A 16,217-nucleotide genomic window follows, 5' to 3' on the forward strand; every position below is an offset into this window, starting at 1 on the left:
CACTATTTACATAATGCATCTTATATCCAGACTTAGTGCATGTAACAGTATTGTAACTTTTAGTAAATAAAAGTCTGTTCAGCCACAGTACTTCTCATTGTATGCTTTTCTTATTGGATAAAATATGTATTTACATATATAAATTCAACATTACATGTGTGGGGGGGGGGTGGGGGGGGGGGGGATATATTCATTATATCATCATCAGGATGAGATGGAGCTAGCTAGCAGCATTTACAGCATGTCACTCACTTTCCGTTAGCCGGCCCACAGGGGAGGGTCTTGTGTGCAAGACACAGAGACTCGCACACTGACTGCAGCTGCAGCAGGTTTATTAACTGCAGAACAACACGCAGAAAGAAGGAAAGCACAGAGAGCGAGAGGTGCCTCTTTTCCTCCTTCAACTTAAATCTGTTGTTACTTCTACTTATTATTATCTTTTGTTTTTAATATGTTTTTGGTCATGGATTTTTGTCCAGGAAATTTGATTTCTTAACCCGGGAAAAGCAGGAAATTTCGGATTTTAGACCAGGAAATCCTAAAAAATTTCAAAGTGGAAAGACTGAGCAGGACACACTCCTGTTACTACGGTATATACAGACACCGGGCAGGGAGCCAGTGACACTCCCCTCCACAGTGAACGGGTCGCAGCAAAGTGGGAAATTGGGACAAGAACACCCAAACTTCACTCTCACCCCATCAACAAGGGGAAGTGGGAGAGGACTGCAATACTTCTTCTTTTTTTGTTTGTTTTTTTATTAAACTCCGTTGTGACTTTTTGTTTTTGTTGTTTGGTGACTCCTGGAGCTGCAATGAGGAAAGTATTTGCAAGTTGCCTGCTGACTTTGGCTGGACTTTTGCCTGCCATAGCGATTGGATCGTACTCAGGTAAAGGGGGTCGTTTGTGATGCGTGTGTGTGTGGGGGGGGGGGGGTGGTGGGGGGTATGGGGCTGCTGTCAGTGATCATGTGGGGGGGATACGAGGGTCTGCGATCGGTGGGTTTCGCTGTTGTGGTGGATGGAGGTCTGATTGGTAAAGTAGCTGTCAAAATCAGCATTGATACCACTTTTGCTACGAGAGGGCCAGAAAAGCACTGCTGTGTAATGCGTTGCATGCTGAAGGGATTAACCACTTCTGTGCGGGGGAAACCTAAACAGAAATGGGTTAAATGTGTTCTTTAAATAAAAACAGATCTGTAGATGGCAATGTGTCAGCACTTACAGGGGTGTGTGGAGAATGTGTGTGGTGTGACCAGCCTCGTTATGTGTGTGAGATTGTGCTCCATGACCGAGTTTGTGGAAGTTTCTCCAGCAGCCTGTGTCTGGCTGGGAGGGGTAGGAGGCAGCAGCATCTTAGTTATTTTCCTGCAATCCTCTCGTGTGAAATGTGTGAAAATCGGATACACCGACAGAGAAGCAGACACCCCACGTATTTACTCAAACTCGCACACACAACTAAACACAAACATGTCACTGGCAGGAAACTAAATCTACACATACACAACTAAGGATTTATAACACACAGCTTAACCCGTGCACACACATCTAAACATACACATATGACGTCTGTGTGTGCACATATTACACAGTTATAACTGAACATAAAACAAATGCAGAACTAAACTCTCTCTGGCAAATGACACAATATGTACAAACCATACATACTGTGCGAGTCATGCGAGCCTATAGTTATGCACGCTATGCATGCAATTCGTACAGACAGCACTGCACTGCGAGGCACACAGATACAGCAGGCACACAACACGCTAATAAGTGACCATCAAAGTACATATATACTCAACATACAGCAATTGAAACACAATAAGGGTGACCCACACAGTAAACAGGCACACCTCGTGCATGACATGTCACAGGTGGCAGCATGGGACAAGTGGAATTGGGATCGCGCCCCCCTGTTGAGGTCTGTGGCTGCGGGGGAAGGGAGGCGCGGGGCTCCCATCTGATTCTCACTTCCCAGGGCTGATCTATTGCCGAGTACAAGTTGTGATCCAATAGAAACGGGAAGCTGTCACCCTCAGCCCGGCGTGTCTGTGGGGAGCCTGGATCCATACCGTGTGAAAGCCAAGCAGGGCATGGCGAGGCAGTAATGATTTCTACTGATCAAATCACTGATACTTGGGAAAGGATTGGCATTGGGACAGGAACATGCATATCTTCCCCAAGAGAATATCTCGAACAAACACGTTTGTGTGTGTGTGTGTGTGTGTGTGTGTGTGTGTGTGTATGTGTATGTATATGTGTGTATATATATATGTATTCAATACATACGTATTCAATTCTGTAGTTGCCTAAAACTCAGTATATATGTCACCTTTTTGCATATGAGTGCCTGCCATACACACACACACACACACACACACACACACACACGTATATATATATGTATGTGTATATATATGTATGTGTGTATATATATATATATATATATATATATATATATATATATAACAGGCACTCATATATGCAAAAAGGCGACATATATACTGAGATTTAGGCAACTACAGAATTTAATACGTGTGTGTATATACACACCACACACACTGTACATACTTATTCAAGTCTGTAGTTGCCTGAAACTCAGTAATGACCGATCATCTGTTTCATATACACTATCTTTTCCACCTGATTACATAAATACTTTATAATGAAATCATCTTACGTTCATCATTTCGGTCAAATAATAGCATAGAAACGTGTGGGGTCTTTAAAGATATAAATGACTGTGTTTTAGAATAGCTGCTTTCAAACTTTTTGTTGTGTGCCACCCAGTGAAAGTTTTGTAATATCTAAAGCATGGATAAATGGTAATGTACTTGGGGCAGCACATCCTTATCTTTTGGATAAGTATGACAAATTTGGTAATTGTATTCTAGATTATGTTCTCTCAACCCAACTGCACTGTTAAACATAATGTATTGGTGTCTTAAAAACAAAATGTTATTAATGAAGTCAACACAACATTGTTTGTTGTTTTGTTTTTTCAATCTGTAGACTGATTAAAAAAAAAAAAAAGACAAGCCCAGAGAACAATGAGGATACTTACATACTAGTTCCATTATGTGGTTACACATCTTGTTTTTTCAACTCCCAGCTTCCCTTTTCCTTTTTTCATATCATCCCATTTTCAGTCTCCTTATTCTCCACCCTATTTCCTCTAGTCTCTTATCTTCTCAGCTTGCTTTCCTGTTCGCCCCCACTTAAAGTAAACAGGGTGATTTCCTCTTGACTTTCTCATGTCCTGCTCACCCATCTAAGTTCCAATGAGCAATGCCATTTTGGACACTAGACATCCAGGTGCACTGTCTGCGTTTGGTCTTCACCTTGATACCTGTGCAGCAGAGATATACTGTCATTAATCTTACTACAAAATAAGACTCTGATAAAGTACTCTTAAACTAAGTTATGTGAGGGATACTGGTGGGCACTGTATGATTTTCTCATAGCTAGCAAATTGAATAACGGTCACAGGGCTGTTTCACATTCAGTTTGCAATTAATAGTTGCTTAGTGTTGTAATTACAAAGTCCAAAAAAGCCTATAACAAAAAAAAATTCCTTCCATCAATAATTAAAAAAACTAAAACTTTTATTAAAATAGCAGTAATACAGTACTGTGTCTGATTTCAGGAGAGCCTGTAATACATAAATAAGGGTACAGGGCTATTTGGAAAGCAGAGAGCCTTTTAAACACCTTTTAAAAAAAATGTATTAACATAATTATCAATATAATAAGAGTTGAATTATTATTGAATATGAGTGGTTCGCTGTATCTGGTCTCATCATCACACTTATAATCTTGTCAATCATCATTATGCCTCCCTTTCAATACTAACGGCGTCAAAAAGGACAGTTGAAAGAACTTGCGCCATGATCTGTTTTGTTAGTGATGATTATAAAGTTGGATCTGTGTGTTGGTTGTTTTAAGCCACATGTCTGTCATATACTGTATAAAGCAGTGATTTCCAACTGCACTGTCTGATTCTTTCAGCATTCCCTCTGACTCTGTGGAACCCTAGCCTCCCTATCCACTATTCCTTAGTTCCCACTATTTTAGGGTATATACGGTGTATTATAAATATATGGCCCGTATCATATATGTTTGTAACGTGACATTGCAATACATGGTGTTATTACTTATTTAACTTTTTTTTTTTTTTTTTAGAAAATGTCATTTTAATAATATTACTGTTTTTTCTGTAGTAGAACCCGTGGCCAGCTCTATTGGCACGAAACACCTTTTAAATAAAACCCTTGGATAGTCTTATCTCTAATGTCTGCAGTTATTTCACATACTTGACGCACTTTATTGTTCCTCAAATCGACTTTGATAGGGATATCCATTTATATTCACTTCTATTTTTTTTATTTCTTTTTTTTTACTGTTTTGCAGTTCCCTCTTGCAGAGAAATAGGAAACTATTTGTATTGTTGCTGTTTTTATGTTAAGTACATAAATATTTAGCATTCTCTGTTTGTTTTAAAAATATTTAAAATTCCCTGAGTTTGTTAAATATCTTTCTGAGTTAATCCGGCTTAGACATTGACATATATTTGGTCGTACAGCCCTGAATTTACTTGGAAGGTTTTATGTTTGTGTAATGTGACAGATTTTTACTAATTACATTAGTTTAGCCATTCTAAATGCAAAGATATCGAAGGACAATTCCACACAGGACCTAACTGATCCTATGACAGTAATATGTTTAATAGGATAACACTTGAAGGTTGGCACAGTTGAAAAGAATATTTGCCAAACCTTATTTGTAAACTGGTCTTGAAAGTTTATCCAGACAGTGTTTGAAAACATTGTAATGTAAGTTAACAGTGATTTTCTTATCTGTCTTACTGTATGACTCCTTTTTATCATTGCCCCCTTTTCCAAACTGGTCCTCTAACGTGATGTCCGTAAATCTGATTTAATTAATCACAGGGTTGGAGCAACAGATTTTTATAACCCAGTGGTTTCCAACCCTTTTTACCTTGTACACCCCCCGCTAGAAAATATTTGTTTTGCAAACCCCTAATTCATACATCTTAATGCCTACTGATCCTAATCATGCAAATAAAGCTGTGGTGGGGGACCCATGCTTAATAAGGCCCCAAATTGCACCTCAGTGTGTGCCGATAGCATGGGTGATATTGCTGTCAATCACTACAGGAGCTGCCAAAGTCACGCCCCACAATGCCTTGCTGCTGCGGAGGCCAAGTATTGTGGGGAGCGACTTTGGAACCTCCTGCTGTAAATGACAGCTATACCACCCACGCTAAGGTGCCGTTTGAGGCCTTAATAAGTGTGCAGTTCCCCAAATTGGCTCAGGGAACCCACTATCCTGTCTGGGATCCACCATTACATTTTATTTTTTGTGTGTGAACCCCTTGGACAACCCCCCTGTTGGAAATCTCTATTCTCTCCTCTCATTTGTTTAAAGGAAAGGTATTAAACACTTTTAAAATTGTAACCAAACTGGGACGTGCCTTTGTAATCTACTGTGTAAGTATATTTAATGCTGTAATGTTATTATACATACAACCCAATTTGTACTGCACTGTGGGATATGTTGGTACATTATAAATACATGGTAATAATAAAACACATAGTTGTCATACCTATTAGTGCACTGTGGTCCCCAGAGTGAAATTCACTTCTTAGTGCCAGAGCAACAAAGCAATGAGTTGCATATCCTGCGGTCACTGAATGAGTTAAAAAGTACTAATCGGTTCCCCAGATTTTTATGCCTTTTCCAACACATTCGCGTTTGCAAAGGCCTGCAGTGCATTACTGTGCATTGTAATGGTCTTTGAGCCTCTAAACGAAAGTATATTTGTGAAACTCCTAAGCTCGTCTCTTTCATAATAGTCTGTCTGTTGAATACATGGCAGAGATACTGTGTTCAGTGTTCCAATTTTCCATTGCATTTAGAGTGGAAGCTCCATCAGACATTCTTTACAAGCTGAAGTTAGCCAGATTGTAACATTTCAAAAGGAAAGCAAAGTTTCTAATACCCCAACTCACTAGTGTTATACGTGTCTTGAGAAGAGAACTTTTTCCGACTTCACAAACACAATCGGTTGGCTAATGGGTAGGCGATCGACCTTTTGACAAGCGGCTATGTTGAGTGACATTTTAAATCGTGCTTCTTAGCAGAGCACTACAATGATGCCATGTAACGTATGTGATATATTAGGTTTAAAATGAGAACGTCTCTCTGGTTTAGAGCAATTATTATGTAAACGTGCATTAAAATGGCACCAATGAATGAATATACTGTATGAAGTTGGAGAAATGTATAGTATCGATTTTTTTGTTTATAGTGAATAACATATGCAAACTACTAACAGATTTGGTTTTTGGAAAAGAAAGTGAAATAAGGAAGTTTTCACTTTAGCTTTCCATTTACAAACCATCACGTATTTACTTCTAATGAAAATAGGAGTTCTGATTTTTGAGACAATATATTTTTTCTATTCATTATCTCAAGCCATATAATTTTGTTAAATTCTGGAAGAGGAAATCTGAGTGTTGGATCAATCGCGGGGGCGCTCTTGGTAAAGCCAAGGCAGTTATGCTCTGGGACAGGGCTGCGCAAAGTTTTTTTTACCTGCGCCGCCCCAGCGTTCGTGCCCCCCCCCCCTCTCCTACGACCTGGCGTCAAATGACGCTGTGAGTCATGTGACATCATGTGACCCCACAGCGTCATTTGGCGCACGTTGCCATGGTTACGTGTCACCGAAGACCCTGCTGGCAGCATGTAAGGGATGTTACAGACGCCTCACACCTCCTCTGGAATGTAATTTAAATGCCTCGGGGAAGGGTGGGGGGCCTCAGTAACCGCCGCGCCCCCCAGTTTGCGCACCCCTGCTCTGGGATACTCCCTGAGATTTTAGTATGACCGGAAGAATAGGAAGATTTTCTTTTGAAATCTTTCTTAAAACCAAAATGTCCAAAATTTTTATATATATATATATATATATATATATATATATATATATATATATGTATATGTGTGTGTGTGTGTATATATGTATATGTATATGTATGTATATATATATATATATATATATATATATATATATATATATATATATTGTATATGTTATGGTGGGTAAGAAAAGTGACAAAAACCCTCCACAGCAAAGCATATAGCAAATGGAAATACTACTGTATGCTCATCTCCATGTCTTTGACAGGTCTGCAACCCCGCCTTTCACCATTATCACACAGCACTTTCACTGCAGCAAGGGATTCTGGGAAATGACATGCAAATGAGCACACAGCCTATAGGGGAATCATGTTGAATGGTTTTGAAGCAAAAGGTGGCACTGTGTGCTCATTTGCATGTCATTTCCCAGAATCCCTTGCAGTGGAAGTGCTGTGTGCTGGGTAATAATGGTGAAAGGCGGGGTTGCAGACCTGTCTAAGACATGAAAATGAGCATACAGTAATATTTCCATTTGATATATATATATTATGCCTTTCAACAACCTTTTTTATATTCACTGTAGCAATTATTACATTTCTGTTATTCATTTGATATCATCTTGTTTTCTTTTGCATAGGAAATGATGGAGGTTGTTGTACTGTATAACAAAGCTGAGGCTCCTTCTTGTAGGTTCACATAGTTTTTCTTTCTTTTATTGCTACTAATTGGCTCACCTTGGTGTTTTCTTTAAAAAAAAAATTGTTTTGTTTTTTAAAGCAGTGTAACTTGCTGATGCCATGCCAATTTCGTGATTAAATGATCCAGTAACTTTGCTCGCCGGAGAACTATTAATGTACAGACATTTTTGTGAGAACTGATTTCTACAACTTTAGCAAACCTCCCTGACTTCACATGAGCTCTTAACTGGCCCCTGAGTTACTGCCTATTCCATGGCGCCGAAGGTGTCGCTCCGTGGTAATGAAGTGGGTGAACTACATCGTTTGGACCCCAGTGTCGGCTCTCCATGTGACCCTGGGCAAGTCTCTTTTTACCTCGGATACACATTAGATTGTGAGATTTTTAGGGTAGGGACCTGCAAAATTCTATGTACAGCGCTCTGTACACTGTACAGAGTGAAATATAAGGGGGTGGGGGAATTTTTTTTATACGATATATCTAAATCTATATCTCTGTTACTATATGCCTGGGATGAGTGCTCGAGTCTAGGCGCTGGAGGACTTCTGCCTTTTTTCTGCAAGCTGGTTCTAGAGGGATTGGAATTCCCTCCTTGGACTCTAGCATCGGGACTTAAGTATATTTTATTTATTCATCTGTATACCTACATATTGTTTTAGAACATGTTAGCGCTACTTTTTTCCCCCTTTTTTGTCACAGTCCGTGCACTGTAGAGCTTACAATCCTATGTTTTTTTTGTGTGCCTGAGGCACAGGGAGATAAAGTGACTTGCCCAAGGCCACAAGGAGGAGACATCTGGAATTGAACCAATGTCTTTACTCCCTGAGCCGCTCCTTCTCCCTGAGCCGCTCCTTCTCCCTATCAGTTAGGGAGTTTGCTGCCCTTCAGTTATCAGTGTGTTGCAACTTCTGTATGTTTTGCACCTCTACATACATTTATTTAGTCCAATAAAGAAAGTAATGTGTGCCCTCTGAAGTATATACTCTTACTTATAGTTATCCTTTTATAAAATTGCCAGCATAAAATGTCTCAAATGAGTAATTTTAGAGTCAGTCAAATATTGTTTCCATAAAAAAATATGTTATTTCACTTTTAAGATGTGGAAAGTTGTTACTTTTTTGCCTACTCTGGGTAAAAAAAATAAATGTCACATGAAAATATTAGCCGTGAAAAATAGTAATGGTCCATTTTTTCCTACAGAGGAACTACTCACATTTTGTTGCAACGTTCCAGCTGTCAAAGGAGTAAATTATATCGTTACACCGCGAGATGACCTTAAAGACTAATGTATTCTGTTAGTGCAGAGGGTGATGGGGTGGAACATAGATCTTTTCAAGTATTTTTTCCCATTTCTATATTTCTGCTATTAACTAAAACACATGGTTTATTTTTTTGTTACATTTTGTTCTACGTTGTCTCTTCCCAACATTTATATTACTTTTTGTAAGTACTTCAATAGGTCAGTCTGGGCGTTCATAAACCTGAAATGACGCTCACCCGAATCGAAGATTAAAATAGAAGCAACCTTTGTAAAATGTTTTTTTTTTTATTATCTGCTTGAATTTCTGCAGAAGTTAGACTTGAAGTCTTCAAAAGGCACATTTAGGGGGCTGGGCAGTGGACTTAACACATGCAGCAATGGAAGGTGATAACAAAAAGTGGCATAGCGGGCATTAGTAATACAAATATAATTATTGCCTTCTGTGGAAATATTGCGTAGGCCAAAATGGCATGCCCTAGTAGACTGGTTTGGCGTTATTTCTTACATATTTACATTGAATCATGGAAACTCTTCTATTTTAAATATACTGTATAACTATACCATATCTCAAAATTCACATGTGATGTACGTAAATATGTTGGTATTAGAGTGGCTGAAAGGTTTAAAGGGCAATTCCCTGTGCTAGGTGTTTTTAATGTCCTTTATTTTATAAGCCTATCCCCTGCTAGAAGTGGTTTACAGTACATTGCTGCTTTATTAGATAAATTGGTATTCATTTTGAAAAAGGTTAGAACTGAACCTGAATGCTTGATTTAAAAAAAAAAAAAAAAAAAAAAACGAACACAATCGCTTATCCTGAAGAGCACTGGAGGTTTGTTTGTGTGTAAGACAATCAACATTGAAAGGGTGAAAATAGATGGAGGTTGAATGCGCTTTAATGTACAGGAAATGGGCTAGCGAACGACGATAGAAGTTCATTGTGTTAGATTTCCTGAGGGGAAAAAGTAAAAGCACAAAGTACGTAATCTTATAGATTGGTCAAATATAGGCAAAGTCAACTTGTACAATACAGTAGGTTACAAAAAACAAAGTCTTGCCAATATGCGAACATGAGCAGGCTTTTTATTTTTTGTTTTTTTAGAAATTAAACATTTTCGGACAACAACTACAGGTGTAAGTACTGTAATGTTTTCTACATGCACTATATAAGTTAATAATACACAAATATATTGTGGTTCCTTGCATTAGCTATATATGTAGGAGCTTTTTTGTTATTTTTTTCTACAGTATGGTATTTCTTAGGAAGAAGCATAATTATTTTTGCAACTTTATGATCACAATGGAAGGGGCTATTAATTAAGTGGAAGTAGCCATTATCTGTACTGGAAGTTAATGAACAATGCAGTATGTATTTGTTTTGGTGATACATAGTGTTATCCAATGCTTTACAAAATCTATTACTCTGCATATGATACTGGCTCTTTCCTGGTAATATTTATGCACAGTGTGTTGCTTCACCCTTTCTAAAGCACAGTATAAGTTTTGGTCATGTGAATTCAAAGGCTGCTGAGTTTTTATTTCAACCAGTCATAAACTTTTTGGGGTTGTGCAGATTAGCTTCTGTTTCATTGTTACAGGAACTGTTGTTTACCAAACTATTATGTTTTCAGCATAGCACAAAATATTATGTTCAATAAGCACCACTATTTTAAAGCGGCAATCCACGCAGGCGATTCTCTTGGCAATTTTTTTTTAACATTGGTTTGAAGCAGAGGGTCTTGGAGCTGAACCCCATCCATTTCAGCTCTGGGGACCTGCTGCTTCCAGAGATACTTACCTCCGTAGGAGGAAACGGTAACCGTTTGAAAGCCCCCGCACCCTGTGAGCCAATAGGAAGCCGTGACATCATCAGTGTCACGGGAGACCAGGACAAATACCAAGGACCAACTCGCCAGATTGAAGGAGTTTATCAAATTAATTTATTGGAAAAAGAAATATGCACAACTATACATATAAATAGACAACACATACCCAACCGGGGAAAACTGGGGATACCCTGCAAAACTAGTTGCAGGGACCTCCGTGGAGAGATTTCCCCTGGTTCTTCTTCCCTCATAGGATGTCTTCTGGCCTGGACCCCAGGCCTGGCACCATCACTGGAATCCTCTCTGGTACAAAGAACTTGGGCTGCAGCTAAAAGTCCAAACTAACAGCTACTGCAACTCCTTCAGCTTACTTCAGTTTAACTAGGGGTTTCCCTACCCATCTTTTATACACTAACTAACCCAAGGGTGTGCAAAGTTTTCCTCCTGCGCCCCCCTTCCTCTCCTCCCCTGCTTGCGCGCCCCCCTCCCCCGCTTTCCCCCCCTTCTCAACTCCGGCGTGAAATGACGCTACCAGGTCAAGTGACGCAACATGACCACGCGGTGTCATATGATGCCAGGTTACCATGGCGACTTGTCGCCTAAGACACCAGCAAGCCGGCTGAATCAAGGTAGGATAAAGTTACAGAGGCCTCGCGCGGTCCCCTGGCATTTAATTTAAATGCCTTGGAGAGCGCGGGGCCTCTGTAACCGTCGCGCCCCCCCCCCCCATGAAAATCAAGCGCCCCCAAGTTAGCGCAAACGGGGGCGCAATAAATTTTACGCAACAAAACGGTTACAGAGGCCTTGCGCTATTCAGCGTGGGGCCTCTGTAAACTCACCAGGCTTTGGTCCATGCGTCTCCATTGCGATGGGCGTCCAATGACGGCGCAGGGTCAGGTGACATGATGCTGCTGCGCCATTTGATGCCCGGCGCCATGGCAACGTGGCGTGATTTGACGCCACATTTGAGGTAGGGGGGGGGCGCAACCCAGGGGCAGGGCAGGCAGGGGGGGCGCTTCGGAAGAAGTTTGCACCCCCTGCACCAGCCCACAACATTGCAACATTCTGGGCCAGGTGCTGTCAACATGCCCAGCCACTGATTGGTGGGTTAAAATGAAACATAACATAACATAAAAAATGCTACAGGGAAAGGCCAGACAGTTTTTGCAACATTTCTCATGCAAACAAAATTAACCCCTGGTCCCTGAGGTGCTGGAACCAGGCTAAGACATAGTACATAGATGCATACATACATATATACATAACATAAGGCCTCGTTCAGGGTGCCAGAGGCAGGAGTTGGAGGGCGGGCGTTCGGGAGGGAGGGCGGGCGTTCGGGAGGGAGGGCGGCAGTCTGCTGGGCGATGTGTGTTCATCCTCCCCAGCAGACTTTTTCAGAGTTGAGGTGGGGAGGGGGCGGGGCTACAGACGTGAGGTTAGGGATCAATTTGCAGTCTTGAAATCATTCTCAAGAATGATTTCATTGGCTGCCTAGGTCCCAGTGACGCTGCTGCAGCTTCAAAAAACGATTTTTTCGTTTATTGAAACTGTAGTCAGCTTCAACTCCTGGCCTCGGAGACAGGGCGGTTGCTACCCTGACAACCAGTATTCAAATTGAATACTTTGTTTCTCACGGCAGCACGCACGGCAGCACGCCCTCCCTCCGAAGCCAGCACCCTGAACGAGGCCTAAGACAACTAAATTATTTACAGGGAGGGGTAATGCAGGGCTTGAACTTTATTAAACGCAGTCACATTTACCCCTACCATCACAATCAGGTTCAGCTCCCTATTGCACCGCTTGACGCTGGAGCTTTAAACTTTGCTGAGATAACGGCACCCCCTGCGGAGGTCTGAATCTAGGGATGCAGAAGGTCCCAGGAGCAGAAATGAATGGGGTTCAACTCCAGATACCCTCTGCATCAAACCTATGTTAAAAAACAATAATTAAAAAAAAATAAAGCTTGAATTGCTCCTTTAAGGCCAAGTGGGAGGTGTGGCGCTATTATGACCCCTTAGTTGCCCAGTCTTCTTGCAATATACTATATTACCATACAATCGGCTTCAGGCACCTCCAGCAGGATAAGTTAATAGAGGTGAAGATCTGGTTTACTATCATACATTCCGTGCCAATGGTAAATCATTTTGAGTTGAGTATTAATGCTAATGAGAAGCTTCCTGCATGTGTTCAGTTGGTCATTTCATGTTGTTCCATGTGATTTAACCATTAATAACAACTTTAATAAAATAGTGTACAAGCAATTTTGTTTGCATAGACCTTTTTAATTTCTAAACATTTAAATGATACCGTACTTCCTACAGACCTACAGCCACCAAAAACATAGAATCATGTTATACTATGTTCTGCAGTGAAAACTCCAGACAGAAAGAAGAAATAGGAAGAATGTTACTGTTTTACAGAACCTGCGGAGGGACAAATGTACAGTTTGAAGGGATTTCCCAAGCTCACACATTTTCCACAATAACATCTTAAAATCATATAACTGCCTGTTTACTGTGCAACTTTTGAGAAGTCAAAGGAATTGGTGACATGGAACCCAAGCTGATAACTACTGCACTGTACCATACTGTATGTAGGCCTATGTGATCTTAAAACTAAAAGACACACGTAGGAAAGCAACAAAAATTATGTTTTATATACAGTATTCCTGTTTATTTATTTTTGCTTCTGTTTATCTTAGTATGTATTTTTTTTCTTTAGTAAATGTGCACGATTTTATATTGAGCCCATTGTGACAGCACTTAATGCTCTCCGAGTCTTAAAGTCTTTTCGTTTTTTTTTTAGTGCGGCTTATTCAAAAGCGTAAAGCTTTCCACTCAATGATTGATTTAAAGTAGTGCTGTTAATATAATAATATTGAGACTAACGTATACTCTATGGTAGGGGCGCGCCCCAAGGGGGGGGGGGCGGTAGATTTTTCTGGGGGGGGGGGCGCAGACGGTTGCATAGGCCTCGCGCAGATCCCCAAGGCATTTAAATTGAATGCCGCGGACCGCGTGAGGCTCCTGCAGCACTCCACTTAGCGGGATTCAGCCGCCTGTGTGACGTGTTGCATTTGACGCCGCGGGCCATGTGACGTCACACGCATCAAATGACGCCGCGGGTGACATGACATTTGACACGGATACAAGGTAGGGAGGGGGGAGCAAGAGCCGACGCAAGGAAGACAGGGGGCGCAGGAGCAAAAGTTTGCACTCCTCTGCTCTACGGGGTAGTACAAGGATGCAATTTCATTGAGGAGATCCTGTAATGTTTCTTTGGTTTTCTAGTTTTGTCGCCTGAAGCCCTAACATGAAATCACACCCTTTGTAGTAACCCAACAGGACGTGCTTTAATAATAACAAATTGTATAGGAATCAAACCTTTAATCCTTTTTGATTGTATTTGAGGGCTTGTTGCTGCCATTGTCAGAGTGCAGATCAAATGAAGGAACCTTAAGATTTTGCGAGTTTGGTCATGTTCCTTTCGCAAATTGTTTTGGAAGTGAAACCAGCTGTCGGGGTCCCTAGACATCCTGCTCCTAGCCATAGTTCCTTTCTCTGTCCACCGGGTGTGCAGCTGGTTTCTGTCTGCTCTGGGGATCCTCTGTGTCTGTCTCCTCTTGTTGCTCCTGTCCTTTATAGTTCCTGTTTCCTGTTCCTCCCTTGCCTTTGTTTTATGTCCAGACTTCTTATGCCCATGCTTCTGCTTCTGTTCCGTGTAGAGTCCTGTACTTATTAAAGGCCCTTGCTATTTAACTAGATTGCCCCAGTCTGTTTCCTGCTAGCAAGTCCCAGTCCTGTTCCTAGTCTCTGTTCCTGCTCCCCTGCCCTGTTCCTGCCTTCCTATTGCCGACCCTGCCTGTGACCATGACGAACCTGCATGCTGCCTGACACCAAACCCTGCTTGTGACCCCAACAATCCTTGCATGCTCCCCGCTGTTCTGGTCACCGAAGTCCTACCTGCTCCAGGAGTCTCCCCTTGACACCAACCATCTTCCATGGCTGTAGTTGTAGGAAGATTTATTTAATAAATAAATTAATTAATTTATTCCCCAAAACGTGATCCCAATTTAACCCCTTTCATTTTGGAAGCCAACAACATATTTCATGCACTGCAAACTCCTAATGGTCCATTCAATCTAAAAAAAAGAAAGTGCAGTTATCTTTATTTTTGGATAATTTAATTTGCTTCTTTTTTTTTTTTTAATTGATTAATATGAAACATTTATATGTTCACTGCCCAATGCAAACCCAGTGCAAAAACTTGTTAAGAACGTCTTTTAACCAAATTCAGAAAGGGTAGAAATGACTGATGCTGAATGTCAGATACAAAAAAAAGCTTCACTTTTTTGTTATATTTAATGACACCAGAGTGAGAAATAGCAATAGTAAAAGATGGGAAGAAATGATAGGAGGACTTATTTAAAATGAAAGGAATGGTGCATTTTCTCCTGAGGTTGGACTGGGTCTGTTCTATGCTTCTGAAACATCCTAACAGCCGAATTCCCCGGTCTGCAGTGAGCTGCAGGGGGAAAGACGAGGGGGGGAGGGAAGGGGAGGAGTGACGGGGGCGCGGCCTTGATGTCACCCGGCAGGTTCTCCCTCATTAGCTGTACCGCCAGGGGCGTGGCCTAGCGCTCCGTCGTGACTCCTGCTCTCAATTTTCTTGAGAGCAGGAGTTTGTCGGCGCAGTGCGGTGGCCCCCCCTCGCAGCGGGCCCGGCCCCATTGTGGGGCGGCTCTTGTCCCTGCAGCGTCCGCCACAGCGGGCGCTGCAGTAGCCAGCGGGGACCTGGCCTTAGAATGAAGATCACAGCTCTACATGTAGAAATAAGTCTTCAAGTTTCTCTATACCTCTTGGAGAGACATCTGTTAACATGGTCAATAGTCACTCGGGAGAAAATATGGTTAATTGTAAAGTATAGTGGAGTTCACAATTGTAGTAATGTCTTACATCAATAATGGAGCAGGGACATCCACTTGACTCGGCATCCGCTTGACTCAACGTTTAAATATTTGATAGTATTATCTATAAGAATCATCTTATGGGTTTTTGACTTCTTTGGAGTGTGTAATTTCATGTAGATTAAGAATGGAGTTACTGTCCCGGTTAGAATAATAGATTCATGTTATAACAGAAAGCTAGAGTATGTTTTAATCTTAAACAGATAAAACATACTCCATGTTTGCTAAGCCATACTGTACACTTTACATGGATGACCTTGCGGTGCACAACTGTATACATGTAAGTTTTGCCCCTGCATAATTCTATTCAAATGTATTTGACGCATGGGCATAGCCCAATGATTGATTGATTGTCATAGATAACATTAGATAATTCACACTTTTTTTTTAATTTATTTTTTTTTAAATGTTTTTATTGGCCTGTACATTGAGCCGACATATAGGGAAACAGCACTTACACAGGGCTGATATAAATATAATAAGCTATCCTTGCATTCACTTATGTAATGATCCTTTGATGGGGTTTATGG

The 16,217-nt window shown here is 41.0% G+C and overlaps 1 protein-coding gene across 13 annotated transcripts in view; it reads left to right on the plus strand.

Moving 5' to 3' along the window:
• Positions 1–296: 296 nt before the first annotated feature.
• The window catches only part of PTPRM (protein tyrosine phosphatase receptor type M), a 791,475-nt gene continuing 775,554 nt past the window's right edge, over positions 297–16,217 (plus strand). For 8 of the 13 annotated variants that reach the window (XM_075585347.1, XM_075585335.1, XM_075585339.1 and 5 more), the window contains exon 1: positions 297–888. In XM_075585347.1, coding sequence (XP_075441462.1) covers positions 813–888 — 76 coding nt within the window. In that variant the 5' untranslated portion in view covers positions 297–812. The remainder of the gene's footprint in view (positions 889–16,217) is intronic. The other 5 variants (XM_075585341.1, XM_075585342.1, XM_075585344.1 and 2 more) reach the window with 1 other exon arrangement.

The sequence above is a fragment of the Ascaphus truei genome, chromosome 2 (genome assembly GCF_040206685.1).
Source record: "Ascaphus truei isolate aAscTru1 chromosome 2, aAscTru1.hap1, whole genome shotgun sequence".
Lineage (NCBI taxonomy): Eukaryota > Metazoa > Chordata > Amphibia > Anura > Ascaphidae > Ascaphus > Ascaphus truei.